Consider the following 21,998-nt stretch of genomic DNA (forward strand, 5'->3'; position numbering starts at 1 on the left):
GAAAAAAAATTATCCTTTTTAGGGGGAAATGAGAATTAAACTGGTGTCAGTGGTTCTCACCTATAATCTTAGCTACTGAGGAGGTTGAAATCTTTTAATCTAGGTTTTAAACCAGCCTACCAGTCAAATTTGAGAGACTGTTATCTCTCATTAACCAGTAAAAATCAAGAAATGTAAGCATGGCTCAAGTGGTAGAGCAGTATACGGTGGGAAGAATAATGTGATGTTGCTTTTCACTTTGTTTATACCTATGCTAGTTGGATTTTCCTTGTCATGTATCACATTGATAATTTTAAAAGAAAATCTAAAGGCAAGGTAATGGTAATAAAGCATTGTGCCTAATATGACCACTTTTGTTAAATACTTAAACCAATATGTGTTTAATATGAACTATTTAGAAATTTTGATATAATGCTTGCTTTAAAATGAACATTTGTAGGAAAGAGTTTAAAGCTATCATCTCTGTTCATGTGCAATTTTGTCTATGAAAAGTTAACCAGATGAACTTTATAAGCTGCATCTTACTGAACTGAAAATTAGTAACGTACTAAAATGCACTGAAACATCAACACAGACTTCAGACATCTACCTTGTACATACACAGTCACCTAGCTTCTCTTATGGGTAATTATAAGATTATAAATCATGGTCCTTCAATCCTTAGCACATAACTTTATACAGTGTAGTACTTTTAGGAGTGAAATGTAGCAGAATGGTCAAAGTAGTGTGGATGATAATTTATTTATCATATGCATATTTAAAACTTCCTTTTTAAATGACATGATTACTAATATTTTCATTAAGCAATACCTTGGCAACTTGTACAGTCAGAAAACGCCCAGAAGTACTAAAGAAAAAAGGTGTGGTTGCCCATTTTTCTTTAAATTATATTATGAAATAAGCCAAACTCTCCAAATTGATCTGTGAACGTTCAAAACTTCCTGACTCAGGTCTAAACATAAACAAGCAGCGACAAGCTTGCTGTTTATCATGCGAGTAGAACACCCTGTCCTTTCACCAAGTAAAGACTGAACATAAAATGCATTTTTCTGTTCAGAATTAAGGGGGAATCTAGTATCACTCATGTGATTTGACTTGAACTTGCACCCACAATCAAGGTCTTTCTTCTTATTTGATTTAGTAATTGGTTCATCCAGCTACAAATAGCATGGTGTCTTTGATTTGGAGTGATTCCTCCCCTCACTCTTTCCCATCCCCCTTTCTGGCATTCTTCCCAGTGAACTTTGAGCTTGTTCTTGATCTTTGTGTTTTCCTGTCTCTACTTGTCTCTACTTAGTCCACTTTTGCCTCTGCTCTCTCTGAAGCTTTGGATCTTTTGTACTGTTTTACAAAGGCTTGGTCTGTGCTGTATATCACCTCCTCTTTGTTTTGCCTCTGACTTCAACCACTGAAGCCCAAATTTTCTCTAGTTGGGAATATGACAGAGACAGAAATGAAGAACCCAGAAGTTCAACATGTTTCATTTTCCCAGGGTATCCGAATGCTGTTTTACATGATACAGCCCAATGAAACGTCTTTCCAAAACCTAGAAGAGGTGCCGAATTATGTAAAACAGGTGAGACCACATTAAGAGATGCGCTTGCTATTTTCTTATTAAGAAGTAAGGTTAGTGTACCCTGGGTGTTTGCTTACTTCTCCTTCTCTTCCTTTCCGCCACCTCCTCTTCCTCCTCCTCTTCTTCCTCATCATAATTATTATTCAGTTTATGCATTAAACAACGTAGAATGTACTAGCATTTCCACACAATATCCAGAAATATTTGTGTCTCTAACTCCCCTCCTTTATATCCTTTGCATGTCATTTTGGAATATGACAATAACTTTTAAAGTTTCCCTGGGTATTGAAAAAACAGTAGCCTTTGGAAGCTCAGTGTCAAATAGTTATACCACATCAGTACCTGTCATAACAATTTTGTTTTAAAATGTGTAGCTGTTCTTCCACCTCCAGGAAAGTATTTCCTCTTTAATGTGGTACAATAGTCCTGCAGAATAAAGGATGTGCACCTAACTCCTTCTACTTCTTAACTTCCTAAGTTTGGAATTGAACCAGGTTTTCTTTGAAATTCTCAAGTATTCAGACTGCTTTATTGCTTCTGTTTCCTGGCTGTGATTGGAAGTGGAAATATCCAGAATTAAAACTTGAAGACTGAAATTCTCCACCCTGTCAAACTTGTTCTACCAACACTTACTACTCCAAGGCAGAAACAGAAAAAAGAATGACATCAGATAGTATGTTCCTCAGAGTTCTGCTAAGAAAACTTGAAAGCTCATGTTTTTCTTCCAGATGAAGGAAGCCTGTATTCTTTTCCAGATTTAATATGGCTTATTCTTTTTGATTTATAAACGAAATTGTGCTCCCGTGTCTTTCTTATTTGTTATTATTTTTATTGCAACATCCCACCAAATATTCAACCATCCATAGAGTAGCCATAAAAGCACAGATTAATAGGGCGAGGAACTAGTGATTTTTAATCCTAGCTACTTTTTATACCTGTTATGGCTCAAGGTTATCCTGGATAGAAAAGTTCACAAGACCCTTTCTCAACCCATAGCTGGGTGCAATGTTGTATAGCTCTTACCCAATACTACATAAGAGACTAAGATTGGGAAGACCTTAGTTCTAAGGCACCTTGGATAGAGAAGTCCTCCAGATACCCTTTCCACAGTGAGAATATAAATATGGAGGCTTGTGCCAGTGTGATTGGAAAGCCTACAGGAGACAGACTGCCATGGCTCAGGGCCACACTTGGACAGAGAGTGAAATACTCTCTCAAAAATAACCAGTGATAAACAGGGCTGAAGATATGGCTCAAGTTGCATAGAATTACCCTTAGACACATGCTTAGTTCAAATCCTGGTAAGGCCCAAAACAGAAAAGTACTAGTGAATCCATAAAAATAATATAGACACTGCATAAATAATATGTATATTCTGTTTTGCACAAACAGTATTTCCTGATTCTCTGACTTCCCTAAGAAAATTTTGCTTCTACTGTTTTAATTTAATCATCAGAAGTAGTTTTAGTAATTGTAATAATGAAAAAAGAATCAATGATGTCCTTAAGGAAATACTTTTTTTAATGTTAATTTTTTTCTTATTTATTTTCAAAGTGATGTACAGAGAGGTTACAGTTTCATACCTTAGGCATTGGATACATTTCTTGTACTGTTTGTTACCTCCTCCCTCATTCCCCTGTCCCCTCTCCCCCCATGAGTTGTTCAGTTGGTTTACACCAAACAGTTTTGCAAGTATTGCTTTTGCAGTCATTTGTCTTTTTATCCTGTGTCTCTCGATTTTGGTATTCCCTTTCACTTTCCTATCTTAAAAGTGAATTTTCTTATTGAAAGTTAAATGACAGACTCCTGAATATTCAAGGTTTTTTTCTTTTTCATGGATTATATTTTTCCTAAATTTTGTTCATTAACTCAGAAATCTCCTTTCCAGGCAACTCCATTTTTCATTTCCTTGATGCTGCTTGAACTTCTGGTCAGCTGGTTTCGCAAGGGAAAGCTTCCGGGCCGTTTGGATGATATTCTGACATCAATATCAGCTGGGGTTCTGTCTCGGCTTCCGCAGTGAGTGATATCTCTTAGCTACCATGCATGCAAAAACTTAAATTCTCTGTACGTGTGAAGAAAAAAAATCCCTACCATATAAGGAGTTTGTCTATTTTTACATATATTTCTTAAAGAATTCAGTACCTATCATCATTTAAAATGTTGCTATTTTAATCATTTTTAATATTTTAGCATTTAAAAGTATTTTATTATCCAGGTACTGGTGGCTCATACTTGGAGGCTGAGATCTGAAAATTGGGGATAAAGTCAGCCTAGGCAGAAAAGTCCATGAGATTCTTATTTACAGAAAGAGCTGAGGGACAGTGCCCTGCCCCGAGTTCAAGTCCCTTGACTGACAAAAACAAACAAAAAGATTAAACATTATTTATCTTAGTTACTGAATTTCTTGGTACCTTCTTAAAAGTTTCTACCCTGAATGTGTCCTTTCCTTGCCTTACTGTAGTATTACCTCTGAATATTAGTTTAGTTGTCTACTGGAAATTCTATTGCAGTCCAGTCAAATTTCCAGACATTCCTTAGTGCTGATCAAACAAATTAGGTACTATGACAAAGTTCTCATAGCCTGGCTTCTTGTCTCACTGTTCCCTTGGCAGCCAAACATTTTTATCATATGGATCTGGTAGAAAACCATTTACTATTAACTAGGCTTACTATTTCCCAAAGGTTAAAGTATAAGCTCGTAGTTTACAGTCTAGTTTGTTATTGCATAGACTACAACGTAAGCAGTCTTTGTCCTCTCCTGTGCTCTAGTTACCTTTATTGCATCATGCTTCTCTTCTTAGAATGACTCACAGGCCATAGTCATCCAGTCTGCCTAAAAATCCATCTCTGTGTCCACCTCCAGTTCATTTAATAGGTCTGAGCGTAGTTGCCAAACACTTCAGCAAGCTTCATCTGTTTTCCAGTTCTGTTAAGCACTACTTCACTGTGGTCTCATGGACTCTTGAGTTCACCTAGGTCTGGGATTAACATGTAGTATGGCTGTCTGCTGCTTTTATTGCAATTTCAGAGCAGGAAGTGTTGTTTAATGTAATGTCTGATAGAGGGAAAATGTTCTAAAATAATAATAATGATAATAATAATAAATACTTATAACATTGTGTTGAGAAAATTGGACAGCAAAGTGACTAAATAGTAGTAAAAATGGAATCGCCTATATTTTGATGAAAAATAAGTCTAGGGGATGCAAAGTACATAAGGAATAACAGACAAGGCATAGGGAAGGAAGAGTTCCTTTCAGTCTGTTTGGAACAGCTAAGGAATGTTCTCATTCCAATCTCCCACCCCTGCCTCTTGTGCTGCTTTTAGGGATTTACTTTTCACCAATGTTCATTGTGTTGGAATGCTTCCTAGGAACCACCCAATAAGAAACTAAGGTGGATTTGTAAAAATAATTTGTAATTTTTCAGATACCTGAGATAAGATCAAATCATTTCCTGATATAGTTCAGAAAGGAAATAAATAATAAACTGCATCTCAATAAGTGTTACTTTTGAAAAATTGGCTTATTGAGTGTATAGGAGTAGGAATTGTGACTGGATAACAACTGGTACAGTTGCATGTATAGATGAATAATTACTCTTGGACACAATTAAATAGCACTCTAAGCATCGCACACAGAGAATATAGGAGAATTTTCTTAGGAGAGGATCACAAAGGCTCAATAGTTATGTGCATATGGCCATATAAAATAATGCTTATGAAAATGAACTCCAGAAATGGAAAACAAGAGCATGTTTTTATTGGACTCTTTGGTTTATTTCCAGATGTCAATTTTTTCCCCATTTTGTATTGTTAAAGTGATGTATAAAGGGGTTACAGTTTCCTATGTAAGGCAGTGAGTACATTTCTTATCCAATTTGTTACCTCATCCCTCATTTTCCCCCACCTCCACCCTCCCCATTTCCTTCTCCCCCCATGAGTTGTACAGTTGGTTTACACCATGTAGTTTTGTAAGTATTGCTGTTGCATTGGCTTGTTATTTTGTCCTTTGTTTCTTGATTTTAATATTCCTTTTCCCTCCCTAGTTCCAATACACACACACACACACACACACACACACACACACACACACACACATATATATATATATATATATATATATATATATATATATATTATCCAGAGTACTAAAATCAGTTACAGTGATATCAAGGGTAAAAGCACCAGAAAGAAAGACAAAAGAAAAAGGGCATAATTTCACATGGTATATTGAAAATAACAACAATAATGATATACCACTTGTTTTCATAACTTATTCACTTAGTATCATCTTATGTGAGACTTCTCTGAAGAGGAAATGTGAATGGCCAAAATACACATGAAGAAGTGCTCTATATCACTGGCCATAAAAGAAATGCAGATCAAAACAACACTGAGATTCCACCTCACCCCAGTAGGAATGTCCATTATCAAGAAAACTAATAATAACGGATGCTGGAGGGGATGTGGCCAAAAGGGAACCCTACTACACTGTTGGTGTGAGTGTAAACTTTTTCAACCACTCTGGAAAGCAGTATGGAGGTCCCGCAGAAGGCTAAACATAAAGCTTCCCTATGATCCAGCAGCCCCACTTTTGGGCATCTATACAAAAGATTACAAACAAGACCACACTAAAGCCACCAGCACAACTATGCTCATTGCAGTACAATTTGTCATTGTGAAAACATGGAACCAACCCAGATGAGTGGATCAAGAAAATGTGGTACATACACAGTGTAATTCTATGCCTCTATCAGAAATAATGACATTGCCTCATTGGTAAGGAAATGGAAGGTCTTGGAAAAAATCATACTAAGTGAAGGGATCCAAACCCAAAGAAACATAGACTGTATGGTTGCCCTCATTGGGAATAATGAGTACATGTCTATGACTATTCTAGATGGTCCTAGCAGAAGATTACAATAGGTCAATAGCTATGTCCAAATGTCACTCTTTTTTATTTCTGTACACTTTGTCCTGTATATAAATTTATCTGATTTGGGAAAGGGAAGTGGAATCACAGAAATGGTGGAACAATGGGGAACCAATGCAAGATGATAGACACAATGCTGGAACTTTACAACTTTGGGAGGGGTAGAGGATGGGGGGGACTGGGACAAAATGAGGGAGGAGTAACACTGTTCAAAAATAAATGTACTCATTACCTTACTTATGAAACAGTAAAACATCTGTACATCACCTGTACAATAAAATTTAAAAAATCCAGAGGAAGGTAAAATATCCAGTTTTTTGTAAATAATTCCATGGTTATCTAAAGTAATAACTCAAAATTATTGATTTTTTTATGCCAGTGGTAGGGCTTGAACCCAGTACTTGGGTTTTGACTATTCACATTCTTTGCTTTTAGTATTTGCATTCTACCACTTGAGACACAGGCCTACTTCCAATGAGAGTTTTAAGGTGCAATTCCCTCTATGATGTCTCCCTAATTCAGAAATGAACACAGGTTTATTTTGTATATTCATGGACACGTAGTTTTGTATATAGATTTGACTATTGAAAAAAATCAGGTTCACATTCTGAAAGCATTAAGTGTTTAATTTTTGGAATAAGTTAGTAACTGGGAGAGGCTTGTAGTTGCCATTATGGTTATGGTTCATGTAGTTCATTGATTTGGAATGAGTATTTAAAGACATAATGAGAGCAATTTGAATGAATGCTTAGGTTTATTGTTACTTTCTTTTTCTAGTTTGACTTAGGTTACAAGTAAAATTGGATTGATTTCTGAGCACAACATTGTAACTTTTAGAAATTCCAACTTTGTCATCAGTACAGTATAGCTGCCTCAGCAAGGTCATCTAAAAGAAAAATCATATGCATACTTTTATAAGAAGCATATTCTTAAAAGGATAAAAAAGTCATGCTTATATACACAGAGAAGAGAGAGAGAGAGAGAGAGAGAGAGAGAGAGAGAGAGAGAGCGCTCCAGTTATTTGTAGCTACTTCCCAAATTTCCTCAAGTAAGAATTTAGAACTATAGATAATTTCCTCTATAAGGTGTCTCCCACAGGGGAGGGAAACAAGGTGTGGTTGAAGGGAAGAAAGGAAGAGGAGGGGGAGAGAGACAGATGACACAGAGAAAGGAGGGAGGGAGGGAGAGAGAGAGAAAGAGAGAGAGAGAGAGAGAGAAAGAGAAATCAAGGGAAAAAACAGATGGAAGGAAAGGAATCTTAGCAAACCAAGTCGATTTGTCCTTCAGGGATAAGAACATGAAATACTTCTCTTTCACCACTACTCATAACACTCCTTAAAAACTAACACAAACTGCTAACTCTGGTGCACTTTAAGCGAGAGGTAAAAGGTTATAAAGTTGAATCTGGGGACTCTTTTCCTATAGCTGTACTTTTAATAAGAACAGCAAATTGCTCCTTTTTTTCTTGGAGGTGTGGATAACAATCCCACATTATGGAATGAGAGGAAGATTTTTGTTTAATTTTAATTTGCTTTTGCAAATGATTCCATCTTCATCGAAATTTCATCAAAGCATTTGAAACTGACATTAAAGAGTATTTTATTCCTTTTCCAGGCCCACACACACACTTAGAAACTGAAAGAAGAAGAAAAAAAGAAGGGAAAGCTGTTTCTCAGGATCCTTTGTATTCAATCCCCTTACAGAAAAATAAAATTCAAAGGACAACTTGACATCCATTCTTAAAATAATATTTCAGTTGAAGCCACAGCATCAGGGGAAATCCCTGTGCAAGTCATTAACAGCTGAAGGTTAGGTTAACACAGTATCAATCGCATCCTCTCTGAGGGACTAATTTCATTTTCTACACCAGCAACATGGGCCTTACGACATCCTTAAAATATGTGATTGCAACCAACAAATTTACTATAGCATTAGTTAATCCATTTGTGAAGAAGTGTGGTTTGGATAATAGTCTGAAATAGGCATGAAGTCTCTAACAAAAGAAATCAAAATCAAGGTGTTCTTTTTCCACTTCCACATAACTTTTATAGAGCTGTTATCTGCAGGCTTTGAGAGAAAACTATATTTATTGAAGAAATCAATGTCATGATTTCATAAAACATCCAGTAACTTAGAGATTAATGACTTGCTTGCCCTATGCATGGAAGAGGTATAGGCTGCAGCTTTCAAATCATTAGGTAAGGAATATTTATCATAGACAGTATTGGATCTTGTTTGCAAGTATGTTGGATAGAAGATGACATGTAATAAAACTTCATCTGTCTGTAAACCCGATTGTGGACAATTCTGCATTGGTTTTAGCCTTTTGAAATTCAGCAGGTAGCCTTTCTAGTCAAAGTATAGTCCTGGCATTATTAACAGATATCTCTATTGTACATGATACATCATGTAATCTGTTTCTCTGCCATTTATTTACAGATATGACTACAATAATTAAACTTGGTTTAGCAAAGTATATAGAAAATCTGAGGAAAAAACCGATTTGATTCTTGCGAAATATCCAGCTACCTAGTTAAATGTTAACGAGTGAAAAATAATCACATCTTTTCCCTCCTTCTTGTTTAACCAGAACTCAATTTCCAATCCTTCATTAGAAAACCGGGACCTCAATTTGTTACTTCCTTCCAATGTTTCTGCTTCTATAAATTGCATGCTCCCCAGAGTAATTTTATTTCCGATATAAATATCTACAGTATGTTTGTTTTTAATGGGTTCATTTATTCTGTTGAAAGAGCAGATAATAAATCAAATTGCAATGGGTTGGGGGGAGATCATTTAAGGAGGTAAAATTTTACATAAGTGGGGGACACTGCTCTTTTGATACAGATGGGTCATTGCCAGTTTTTACAATGGTGCTAATTTCAAGTGTTCAGCCACAGGCATGCTCATTTTCACTGGCCACACTTCCTATGAAATTTTCCAGTCCTGAAAAACATATTTAAGTTCATCAAAAAAAAAAAGTAAAAGGAGGAAATCAAACTTTTTGAAACACTTTTGGCTCCTTGGTTTGGGACTGGAAAATGAGAAAAATTAGTTACTGGGTTTTGATCCTAAACTTTAGTAGCACTATAACCTTTAGCAACACCAGACACTTAACAAATGATGCCTATCAATGTGAAAGATTTTATTAGACAGTTACTTATTGTCCAAAGTAGGAGACAAACAAATATCAAGAACAACACTATGTTACTAATATTAAATATTTTAGTCACTCAGAAAATATTTTTAAGAGCATAATAAAATTAAAAATAATGTTTCTTGAATAACTACATTTGCTTGGATGAATATTTCCTTTCCTTGTAACTCTCACCCAGAAGCATTTTAAATAAACTTTATTGTTAATTGTATTACTTTAGAGAATGCTAGGAGACTATCTTTCTTCACTTAATGCAAGCTTCACTGTATGTTAGCCTGAATTTGCATGTTCATTCATTGCGTTGATACATTTTCCTGGAAAGAATGCAGTACACTTACTAGTTTTAAATAAAGGTACCTCATTCTGCTTCTAAGTATATTGTTTTATGGTCATTTGAAAAGAAAGTAAATAAGATAGCTGTAATGTGAGTTTACAGAAAGGAGTAGTAATGCAGATTTTGTCTGTTCTTCGAAGGTAGAAGCTGTAGTATCTATTTCATTACTCCTCAGCGAGTCTCTGTTCCACTAGATGGAGCACAAGGGGCTATTCACACAAGTGATGCAAGATTCTTGGGTCATTTTAAAGATGTTTTTAAGATAAACATAGTGAGTAAAATTTCACAGAAAGTTATAACTATCTATGTTCTTATAAAGTTATTTTTGTATAACTTTTAGTTATAAATTTATAGTTATTTTTCTATAACTTCATGTTTTCCATTGGTCTCATTAATTTTCTGACTCCTAACAGTGTTATCTGAAATTTAAAAAAAAAATGTCTTATTCATCTTCATCAGTTTTGCATAATCTGGAAGAATCAGGTGGTCCACCCAGAAGCAGTCAGAGTGATTAAGTGGTTTAAATTAGCTGAGGCCTTGGTCTAGTCCATGATTCTTCTTACATTAAAAGTCACTTTAACATTTTAGTAATATTCAGTGAGAGAAGTACATTAAACTCCATTCACTTTTTAAATAATTACACCATGACAGTATTTGAAAGCTGGATAATTTTAGTGTACATTCTGCCTAATACTCTCTGATTCTAAATTAAACCTGGAAATACGAAAAGGCTAAATGACCTGTCCAGTCTGTATCTGGATGGTGCGTAGATTCGGACTCAAATGCCTTTGAAAATTAGTAAGTTTGTAGTTCACAATTTCCAAATTTCTTTGCTATATTCAATCACATTATAAATGGATTCTATTTCTTTGAAGTAATTTTGAAGTTTAGTAATACACAACAAATTACCAGAACTTTATAGCAATACAACTTTGGTTTAACACATTCCTAATTATGACCAAAAGTGTTACATGAAATGCAATCCTCTTAATATGTAGAGAAATGAGCTAACTTTAATTTCCAAAAAAATATATTGCAATATTGAGTAAATCACACAGTAGAGTTCATGAAGGAAATACGGAAATGCAAGAAAGCCTGTATCAAAAATCACAAGTTGGTGATTGGAAGGTTTTAATGTTTCTTTATGTTTATATAATTTCCTTGGTCTCATACCCAAATTTGATACATAAAAGTGATCTAGTAATTATAATCCCCAGTCTCCATGCTCTCCAATGTTCCATCTACACAGGATTAAGGAAGCTTTCTGTGTGTATACCTGCAAATTATACATGACTGTTTCCCCAAGAGAGGGATTTATAGAGTTCACATTTGAATTCTAATGTGTAGAGTCATGTGCTAAGGTTTTAGGGTAGGAAAGTGGGTGGAGGAATTGGGAAAAGGAAGAAGAAGAAACTGGCTTATCATTCAATATCTAAGGGGACTATTCTTGGAAATGTATGTTCTGTTTCCTGAAGTAGAGGGATTTCCAGGTTTGACAATCGTTTCCAAGCTGTGTCACTTTGGTTGCTGTTGTGGGGATCATACTTGTCTTGCTAATACATAATAGGAAATACTTCTCCCACAATGGTTCCATTCTCTCTGTCTTAAAGAAACTTTGGTTTGATTCTATAGCATGACAAAAAAAGAAAAAAAAAAAAGCAGGGCTGGGGATATGGCCTAGTGGCAAGAGTGCTTGCGCTGTATTCATGAAGCCCTGGATTCAATTCCCCAGCACCACATATGCAGAAAACGGCCAGAAGTGGCGCTGTGGCTCAAGTGGCAGAGTGTTAGCCTTGAGCAAAAAGAAGCCAGGGACAGTGCTCAGGCCCTGATTCCAAGCCCCCCGAATACCCCCCCCAAAAAAAAATAGAAAGATAGGAAGAAAGAAAGAAAGAAAGAAAGAAAGAAAGAAAGAAAGAAAGAAAGAAAGAAAGAAAGAAAGAAAGAAAGAAAAGCAGAAAGGCCTGACGATTATAATGTCAGGCATATTTCAGTTCTAATTGTATCATCCCTAATAAGTGAGACATCAAAGTAACACAGTTGATGTCTACTTAAGGCCTGGCACCAGCACAGTAAATATAAACGCATTTTGATTGCAACTTCTCTTTGTGTTACAAGTGGAAAATTTTTAGAGGCTTTATTTTTTATTGAGGTGTTGGTATCATTTTTATTGTAAAGACAATGTACAGAAGGGTTACAGTTGCACAAGTAGTAATGAATACATTTCTTTATGAAGAGTGCCACCCCCTTCCCACATTTTGAAGTAACACACTATTGCTTTTAATAAATTAAAATAATAACTTGAAGCATTCAAAGTATTTGAGGATCTTTCTAATATGTTAAACTGTAATTAAAGTTATATTATAAGAAAACTCAACTTATGGACCTGCCTCTCCAAATGACCCAGTGTAATGCTAATTCCTAGAAAGTAGCTCTGAAAAGAGGCATACTACCATTTCTTTTTTTTTTTTTTTTGGCCAGTCCTGGGCCTTGGACTCAGGGCCTGAGCACTGTCCCTGGCTTCTTCCCGCTCAAGGCTAGCACTCTGCCACTTGAGCCACAGCGCCGCTTCTGGCCGTTTTCTGTATATGTGGTGCTGGGGAATCGAACCTAGGGCCTCGTGTATCCGAGGCAGGCACTCTTGCCACTAGGCTATATCCCCAGCCCACAAGTGGAAAATTTTTAGAGGCTTTATTTTTTATTGAGGTGTTGGTATCATTTTTATTGTAAAGACAATGTACAGAAGGGTTACAGTTGCACAAGTAGTAATGAATACATTTCTTTATGAAGAGTGCCACCCCCTTCCCACATTTTCTCCTAAATTTCCCCTCCAACCCCCTCTCATGTAAGTTGTAAAGTTCATTTCCAATATAGTGCCCAGTGAGCAATCACACTTCTGGGCATTTATCCAAATGAACACAAACCAGGCAGCACTAAACCCACCAGCACAATCATGTTCATTGCAGCATTATTTACCATAGTTATGATATGGAACCAACCTAGATAGCCCTCAGTGTACCAATGGATCAAGAAAATGTGATATATGATGGAATTCTCTGATTCTATCAGAAAGAACGACATAGCCCATTCATAAGGAAATGGAGGTCTTGATATTTTAATGCTATTTTTCATTTGTCACTGGATATGACACCTGATGGAAATGTGTGAAGAGGGCATCTATGTCTATGGTGTCAGAGACTTGCTGTAGACTCAGAAGCTCCCACTATGAATTAGTTGAATAATAGAATTAACTCAAGGAAGAATCTGCTTCAATAGCAGGTGCTAAAGCTTGAGTAAGCACCTGTAATCTACAACTTCTAATTCAACATTCTATTGAATTTTCAGATTTAATTTTTCTTTCTGAACCATTGCTTTTAAAGAAGTGGTTACCAGGTAAGGTACCGAGTTCTTCAGGAAATACTTGGTAACATCCATGTCTGTTTGTCAAAAGTGGTGCTACTCAATCGAGTAGTTAGTAATCAATGGTACTGATTTCTGATTTATAATGCACAGAACAGATTCTCATTGTGAAGAATTATCTGGCCTAAAGTAACAACTGTTTTTGTTCCAGAAAAACTACCAGGTTGAACAATGACAACATTGATACTATACTCACAACTTTAACGTATAATGTTAATTTTATATGAGTTATACTTTGTTAATAACAGACGGAAATTGAAAAAAATTGCATAGTTTGTGCAAGTGTTTGTGGAGATAGCCTTCTAAAAAAATCATCCTACGCAATTGCAATATTGTCACTGGTGAGGAATTCTAGTCTAAATGTGTGTTACCAACCAAGTTGATCATCTTTAGAATAAAGATAATCTATCTCCTACCTACATTGATGAATATCCTTGAAAAAAATTTACAACACAAAAAGTTGCAAGTTTAAATGTTCAGTTCTTACATTATTTGGACTTCCAAAATACTAAAAGAGCCCCTGGCTCATGGCTTGTCTTGTTCCAAGTGGATCTTTCCGTACAATGTAGACAACCTGGATTTCTTGCCTTGGCTCTGTGTATCTACATATTCTAATGAGCCACTTTTGGATATTTTGACACATCTAGGAGTTTGCATACCTGCAAAGGTCTGCCTTCAGAAAGGCTATGACAGGAAGAACTTCAGTAGAAGAGCTGTAAGCTACGTTAGCAAGGGATTATAGTACACCCTAATATAGCTCTGGTGGACATGATGGTAAGATCTAAGTTAATCAATTCCCTTGTGTTATGGGCTTTCACTGAGAGATAAAATTTCCTACCATGTAATTTCAAATTGAAACTTTAGTTTTCAGATAGGGTGATGTATCTCTAGTCTTGCTCAAAATGGTAAATATTAATAATTTATTAAGCGATGTATATTAATGGTATTTTGAAGTAACACACTATTGCTTTTAATAAATTAAAATAATAACTTGAAGCATTCAAAGTATTTGAGGATCTTTCTAATATGTTAAACTGTAATTAAAGTTATATTATAAGAAAACTCAACTTATGGACCTGCCTCTCCAAATGACCCAGTGTAATGCTAATTCCTAGAAAGTAGCTCTGAAAAGAGGCATACTACCAAAATGAAGGATTTTTGTAATAGGTATCTAAATTGCTTCTTTAACTTTTAGCTTAAATTTATGATACTTAAAAATTTCATTTAATATTGAGCAGCAAAATTTGTGGATTATAATGATATCTATACCAGTAAAAATGATCAATTTCCATTTAAAAGTACATGCAGAAAGAACAATAAAAAGAATCACTTCTACAAAAGTGGGAGAACAGTGCTTCCTCGAACCTGACTTAAAATTTAATTGTAAAAAAATAAAAAAAGTACAATGCTTTGTAAAATATTGTATGTGTGTTTTTCAAATTTATTTAAATAAGAATTTATGCCCGACTGATAGAAAAGGTAATAAAGCATAGCCCATTCACTGGGTTTCAAAAACAATTACTTACTTTCAGTAGATTTATATAACGTATCTCTAGAGAAAAGTTCTTTCCTAAATATGAAAAGTTCTAGTGTATATATTTTATGTGAAATTTTGAAATGTTTTGAGAATCCAATACAAGATCCTAAGTAGAGAAACAAAATAATACAACAGATATGTGTGGGAGAGAGGAGAGAGGAAAAAAGGGGAGGAGAGAGAGAGGAGAGGCATAAACAATAGAATCAGGAAGTAGTTTTAATCTGAGGGTAAAATTTGTGGGATTAAACATACTTACAATCAACACGCAGTTTTCATGCCCCTTAAGAATGTACCAAAGATATTTTCTGTTTTTATACATCCTTTAGAAACTGTTCGTACTCCATTCGTCATTACATTTTACAAATGAAAATCTCAGAAAAATTAGTTGCAATTTTCATCAGATTTGTTTTATATAGGCTCCCTACAAAGTCAAAGTATTTTAAGAGATAAAAAAGTCCTTTTTTTTTTTTTTTACCCTTACAACAGAGAATGTGAACAACTGGTCCCCAGATGCCCAAGGAATGAAACCCAGAGAATCATTTTGATACTCTCTATAGAGAGTGACCTTGTAAAAGGCAAGGAAGAACAGGAAGAAACAACCAAAGTCAAAAAAAGAAATTAAATTTTGCATACAGATATATTAAATCTCAAATGTTACCTAGTGACTTTTAGCTGAATTATGTATTTCCAAAATGTGTTATAACCATTACTTGTGAATTTTATTTTCCAGTCTGTTCTTCAGGAGCATGGAAATGACCAGTTACATTTACATCTGGGAGAACTACAGGCTCTTCAGTTTGCCCTGGGATTCATCCTGGACTTGGTATTTAACCTTCCTAGGTGTTGACTTTGGCTACTACTGGTTCCATCGCATGGCCCATGGTAAGCTGTCAATGATAGCAACTTGTGAAACATGCTTGGTACATGGAAAGTATTCAGCAATTTTCATGGAATAAGTATAATAGTATAATAAGTATATTAGATAGTAAATAAAGATAATGAAAGTTTACCTTGAAATTTAAGTGGAAGCAGTCTGAAGCTTTTTTTTTCTATAGAAAAAAATATTTCTATAAAATTATTTTCGATAAATTATTTCTATAAAAAATTATTACAGGTACATTTTCCTCCAGATAATGATTCTAACTAGAAAAGTTAAGAAAGCAATAGCTCTTGCATTACTTTCTGATGAGCTGCCTTCCATTATTATTATGGCATGCTTTGTAGAGACTACAGACAATTTCACATCCATCGATCAAACTTCCTGTCACAATTATCAGGGGCCATTCAGAAGAACTCTGTAAAAGCTTGGAATTTTAGGTAATGTGTGCTGACATAACAGGCTTGGTTCAGTTTCTTGGCAGAACTTCCTTATTACAAATGAAAATGCAATCAGTTAGGCACAGACCAAAATGTACTTCAGTATTACCATAGTTTTGGAAATTTTTCTTTTAATAAGAAGGTGCTGGTTCACTGAATTTGCTTTTTGAAATTCTTATAGGCACTTTTCAAGGAAATGTTTTGCTAAGGAATGGGAATGCAAAGGCAGGAAACAGGTCCAGGTGTGAACTTCTGTGGGGATAAGTGAGGGTTAAGAATAACTTGTGAGGGAACCAAGTGGTCTCTGAGGAGACATAAGGTTAGCCAAAGTAGTTCTGAAGGGAAGTGAAGGAAAGCACTAATTTTGAGAACTCCTGAAGAACAGAATTGAGGATTTCAGTGGGTGTTTGGGTTGAGTGGGTGGGGAGGAAGGAAGAAAAAGAGACCTGGACTAATAATAAAAACTAGAAGGGAGATGGAAAGAAGAGCACTAAGAACAGGGAGAATGACTGAGTTGTAAGTGTAGGAATACATTATATCAAGTAAATGCCTGGTAATACAGAAGAAATAGGAGGATCAAGATCCATTGTTGTACGTAATGAATCCTGAAAAGTGACATTAATTTTTGTTAAGCACGTCAGACATGTCTATTTAATGAACATATGACCATTACTACAAATGGAAGTAAAAATATAAGCGAATTTATGTTTGAATAAAATAAACTCCAGGAAACAGGAGAAGGCAGCATGAAGAGAGGAAGGGAGGATGCCTAAAATTCAATGCATACTCTATGAAATTAAGACAATTAAAGAGAAGGGGTGGGGTTGGGTGGGATGGGAGAGAATGATGAAAGGGCTGAAATAAGATGCATTGTATTCATAAACTGCTTTGCTGGCAACTTCCTTTTGTAACTACTCAAAGACAATTTTTAAAAGTTGTTTATTTAATATGGAATACCAGTTTTCTTTAAAAAAATAATAAGTCAAATTCTAACAGAATATTATAGCAGCATCATTTGCAATAAAGACCACATATCCAAATCAGACATGATTAAAATGTGTAAGATTGATCTATATACTAAACTATTTATGTTTTATTATAAAAGAGTGGTTTCATTTATAAAATGAATTTACTGGAAATCTTTCTCCTGTCAGTGTACAAAATGAATACTGTAGATTTGGCATTGTATTTTTTAATGTCAGGAAATTTCTAACATCACACACTCCTGTAAAGATGTGTTCATTTGGGAAATCTGCACATTTGCTTAATCTTTGAAAGTCCATTATAACAGGAAACAAAGAACCAACAAAATATTACCAAATATAAAACCTTTAAAATATGTTGGTTGTAAGTGCTCTTAGTTAAGGAAGAGCAATAAAATAAAATACCATATTAAAAATGTGAAATCAAGGCTATTCTAAGTATGCTTCCCATTAGAAAATCTTGAACGGAATCCAGTAGAGGAGAAAGACATTAAAAAACTTGAAAACCTTCTGGAAAACCACTCACAACCTCCAGGCTATGGAGTCTAATCATAAGTTCAAAGGCTTTTGACTTCTAATGGAAAGCTAGTAGGAAAAAAATAAATTATGTAGTTCAATGTGTCAACCTCCAAAGTGATAGCTGATTTTAAAAGTTTCACACTGCAAATAATAATGGAAAACATTAAAACAGATTTTCAGAAATCTAGAAATATACAGTGATAGAAGGAGATCTTCCAGTATCAGAGTTTGTCGGCGAATAGGATTACTGAACTTAAACTAAATAATTGATAAGATTTGATCAACTGAAAAAAAATCTCAATATTTCTAAACTATAAATGCCAATTTTAGATACAAACAGAAAAATAAACAAGTTTTCAGCTTAATGTATGAGTTTCCTGGTGATATTTTCAATAAAATGCTATGGCAGAAAAACATTCCTTGTTTGATAACATGATAAAGGCCATGAGTTTTAAGGAATATATTGCATAACTGAAGAGCTCTTTTGAAATATGATAATTATTTCTTATTTTACCTTTTAATTAGCTTAAACTTTATAAAAGTGCCTTATTTTAATATTTGTCTAAAAATTTATAATATACTTAGATTATATCAATGCCCTGAATATGACTTTTTCTCCAACTCTTTTGTTGCTTCTTCTTTTACAGTTGTTTTTCCAGTATGTTTTATTTTGCTAGTTCATGTAGATGCATAGTAGATGTTTGGAAAGTGAATGGGACAGAGGGTATCATGTTAACAAGTTAAGCCAAGATCAGAAAGACAATTGTTGCAAGTTTTTGCTCATGTATGAAATTCATATCTAAATAAGATTTAGATCTAAAAATAAACTAGACTCTTGGGGTGTAATGGCAACTAATAGAAGGGAGGAAAGAGAAGATGGAAGGAAGTCACTTTGTTAGAGACAAAAATCACCACTGCTTTGCTGTTGTTTGTGTTGTGGTCATTGGTTTATATTCATATTCTACATATCCAACATTTTTCCCATGTATGGAACAGTCCTTGTTCTCAAAATTATGAATATCCTATCTCTGTATGTGAAAAACAGGGATACTTGAAGCAGTATACATTTTGGTACTTCAATTTTTATTCTTGAATGAAGCGATTTTAGAAATAGCAATTAAGGTGTTATGATTTATGACCATAAGCAGACAAAAATGACCTTCGAGTTCCTACCTGTATCAGTTTCCACACTCAAAGATGAGGGGAGTCAGAATGTTCCAGTTACTGACTGATTGGTTCTGGTTTGCAAATCTATCCAATTTCCTTCCTGTGTTATCAGAGTGAGGCTTGGCAGACATATCTCTTTTGCCAGGTGGCCAGATGTTAGAGCTTGCTAATTTACAGAGAAGGAGAGAGGAGAAGCCAGCATATGAAGAAACATGGCTTCCAATTCAGAGTTGTGTTCACCTGGAGCTTAACGGATTGGTATTAAGGAACCTGTGTATGTCACTTAAACATAACTGATGCTCTCTGCCAACATTCTCTACTCTTCAGGAGGCTGCAGCAGAAAACTGTGCATGGCCCACACTATCTGGAGCTATGCACTCTGGCAATTCCCAGTAACCTGCAGAGTTCTTGTGGTGGCCACAAAATGGCCTCATGTCAGTCTCTGACTTGCTAGTAGAATGTGTGAAATAGAAAGGTGGGCAGAAGGGTGCTAGAAACTCTGAGTACTTGCCATGATCTCTCTCCTTTATTCCTAGGTAGTAAATGTCCTTCCGTTTTCACATCTGTAGCATTGGAATACTCCAGATTTTTACCGGTGAATATTCCTTTATATTAACATTTCTTTATTCAAACAGATAATGTGGTTTATGTCTCCTGATTGTATACTGTTGGATAGAGAAGCCTCATCATATATGGTATAAAATCAGAAGTTAGAAACAGAAGGCAGTTTGGTAGCTCACAGCTGTAATCCTAGCTACTTGAGAGGCTGAGACCTAGAGGATCATGGTTCAAAGCTAGCCTGGACAATAATAATTGTATGACTCCATCTCTAATTAACTGGCAAAATGTGATACTGAAGGTGTTAAGTGGCCTAGCTGTGAGCAAGTAAGCCAACAGAGTGTAAAGCCTCAGGACAAGCCTGAAACTGGCATAAAACAATCATAAATGAGCATTTGCTCAATGAAACCTTTTACTGTTACATTGATTATGCAGTTAGTTAATAAAGCAATTTATTTCAGTCACCAAATGGGGATTTGGGCTGTAAACCATTTATAATAAGCAATCTAAAAGATTCTCTTATAGTAATTTTTTTTGTGAGAAGTAAAGTGCTTAATTTGTTTTCTATTCATTTCTACATCTAAAAATAGCCAAAGTAATCATATTTTTGTGTTATTATTTACTATATTTATTTCCATAACTTTATTGTGGTGTGATTAAGTGAACCTGTGCACAGCACTTACCAAATTGCACCTCATACATTTCTTCCTGATTTTTAAAAGGAGTTAAATTTGTATCATCATCATTTTTCAAACGCAGAAAATAAATGCATGAGTTTGATTGGAACTTATTCCATTTTTGATGGGGTTAGATTAAATAAATAGATTGCTTACATTCTGATGCACCTGAGCTCCTTTCTGGTAGATGGCAGAATATACCTAAGATTATTTTTTCAACTCTTGCTCATAGTTTAAGCATCAATCTTCACTTTAAAAATGCATAACAATTGTATTTCCACTGTAGCACTAAGAAGGAAGTGCACTTTGCATTTGCCTACTGCCACCATTTTTGGCCCTTCCCATTTTCCCTTAACTTCTCTCAGCCTTTGGAACAGTCATCACTCACCTTTCTGACAGAGCACCTTGGATTCTCATCAGTTTGCCTTCCATGTTCTTGGCATTACTTCCCACAATGTTCACCATTTTCCTCTGAGTCCATCTCAATGACAGGAGCCATCCCATGATTAATATCAAAACTTTTCTCCCTAGATTCACGTAAATCATTTCTGCACCAAAGCATTGACATTATTTCCTCTCAAAGAACTATATTCAAGAAGTCTGCATCAAATGTACTTATTCTTACCATAGTCAATTGTTGCCACCCTTAAAATCACAGCCTAAATTTTCTTTAGTGTTTTGAAGTTTCATATGTAGACAATGTTTACAAAGAACCTTTGAAACAAGGATCATGGCTATCATCCAAGTGTTGCAAGTATAGATGAATTGTACTGGCAAAGAAGTCACAGGCTTGATATTAAATAATAAAGGTGCCAGGAATCTCCAGGAGCTTGTGTTTAAACATTTATTAAAATTCAGAAACATTTTCAGGAAAAGTTGGGAAAATTTAAAGATAATTCTCATAAGGTTTGAAGGAATTTAGAAAATGCTGTGATATGGTTGTCCAAATTAATTTGGAAGGCGGAGGCAAGAGTATCATCAGTCTTCATGTTGCTAGCTTATTTCTGTAATCCTAGCAACTCAGGAGGCTGAGCTCTGAGGATTGCAGTTTGAACTAGCCTTCCCAGGATAGTTCAAACTACCAAAAAGCCTGAAGTTGAGCTGTGAATCAAGTGGTATAGAGTGTTAGCCTTGATAAAAAATCCTCAAGGATAGTGCACAGGCCCTGAGTTCAAGCCCCAGGACTGGCCAGCTGGGAACAATTTGCTTCCATCTTTAATCTTACCTACTTGGGAAACTGAGAATGGGAAGACCAAGATTCATGGCCAGCCTGGGCAAAACAATTGATGAGAACTTTTCTTAACACATAGGTGTGTGCCTGTCATCACATACTATGTGGAGCTGAGATCAAGAGATTCACAGTCTCAGGTTAGCTGGGGTAAAAAACTTAGAGAGACTCTATCTTTAATGTGGTTAGCTGGGGAAGGTCTTTCTCCCTAGGTGTATGTGATGAGTTAGCATGCAAAAGATTTGAGCACAGGCCTATTTAACTACAAAAAATCAAATCAAGTGGAAATCATTCCTCTTCATTTATTAAACAACTATAATTGTGACTGAACCTGAAATATCACAATGCAAATGACAACTGATGTACTAAGAGAAACCAAGATTCCAAGCCTAATTACCAACTAATTAGAAACTTTGTTCAATGGTTTCCATCTACACTCAGCCATTCATTTATGCATTTCTGTAAATACCTAAGATTACTTTTCTTATAAAAAAAAATCTATAGTTGTCCCCTGAGAGAGCTTACTGAATGACAGGGGCACTCACAGATTGCTCTACTATTGATCACAGATATCAACAACAAATAACAG

At 35.2% G+C, this 21,998-nt stretch overlaps 1 protein-coding gene across 1 annotated transcript in view; it reads left to right on the forward strand.

The window, feature by feature from the left end:
• Positions 1 to 1,305: 1,305 nt before the first annotated feature.
• Positions 1,306 to 21,998, forward strand: part of Agmo (alkylglycerol monooxygenase) — a 302,224-nt gene continuing 281,531 nt past the window's right edge. Inside the window, exons 1-3 of the mRNA XM_048339753.1 lie at positions 1,306 to 1,576; positions 3,465 to 3,595; positions 15,691 to 15,842. Coding sequence (XP_048195710.1) covers positions 1,439 to 1,576; positions 3,465 to 3,595; positions 15,691 to 15,842 — 421 coding nt within the window. The 5' untranslated portion in view covers positions 1,306 to 1,438. The remainder of the gene's footprint in view (positions 1,577 to 3,464; positions 3,596 to 15,690; positions 15,843 to 21,998) is intronic.

This window comes from Perognathus longimembris, chromosome 2 (assembly GCF_023159225.1).
Source record: "Perognathus longimembris pacificus isolate PPM17 chromosome 2, ASM2315922v1, whole genome shotgun sequence".
Lineage (NCBI taxonomy): Eukaryota > Metazoa > Chordata > Mammalia > Rodentia > Heteromyidae > Perognathus > Perognathus longimembris.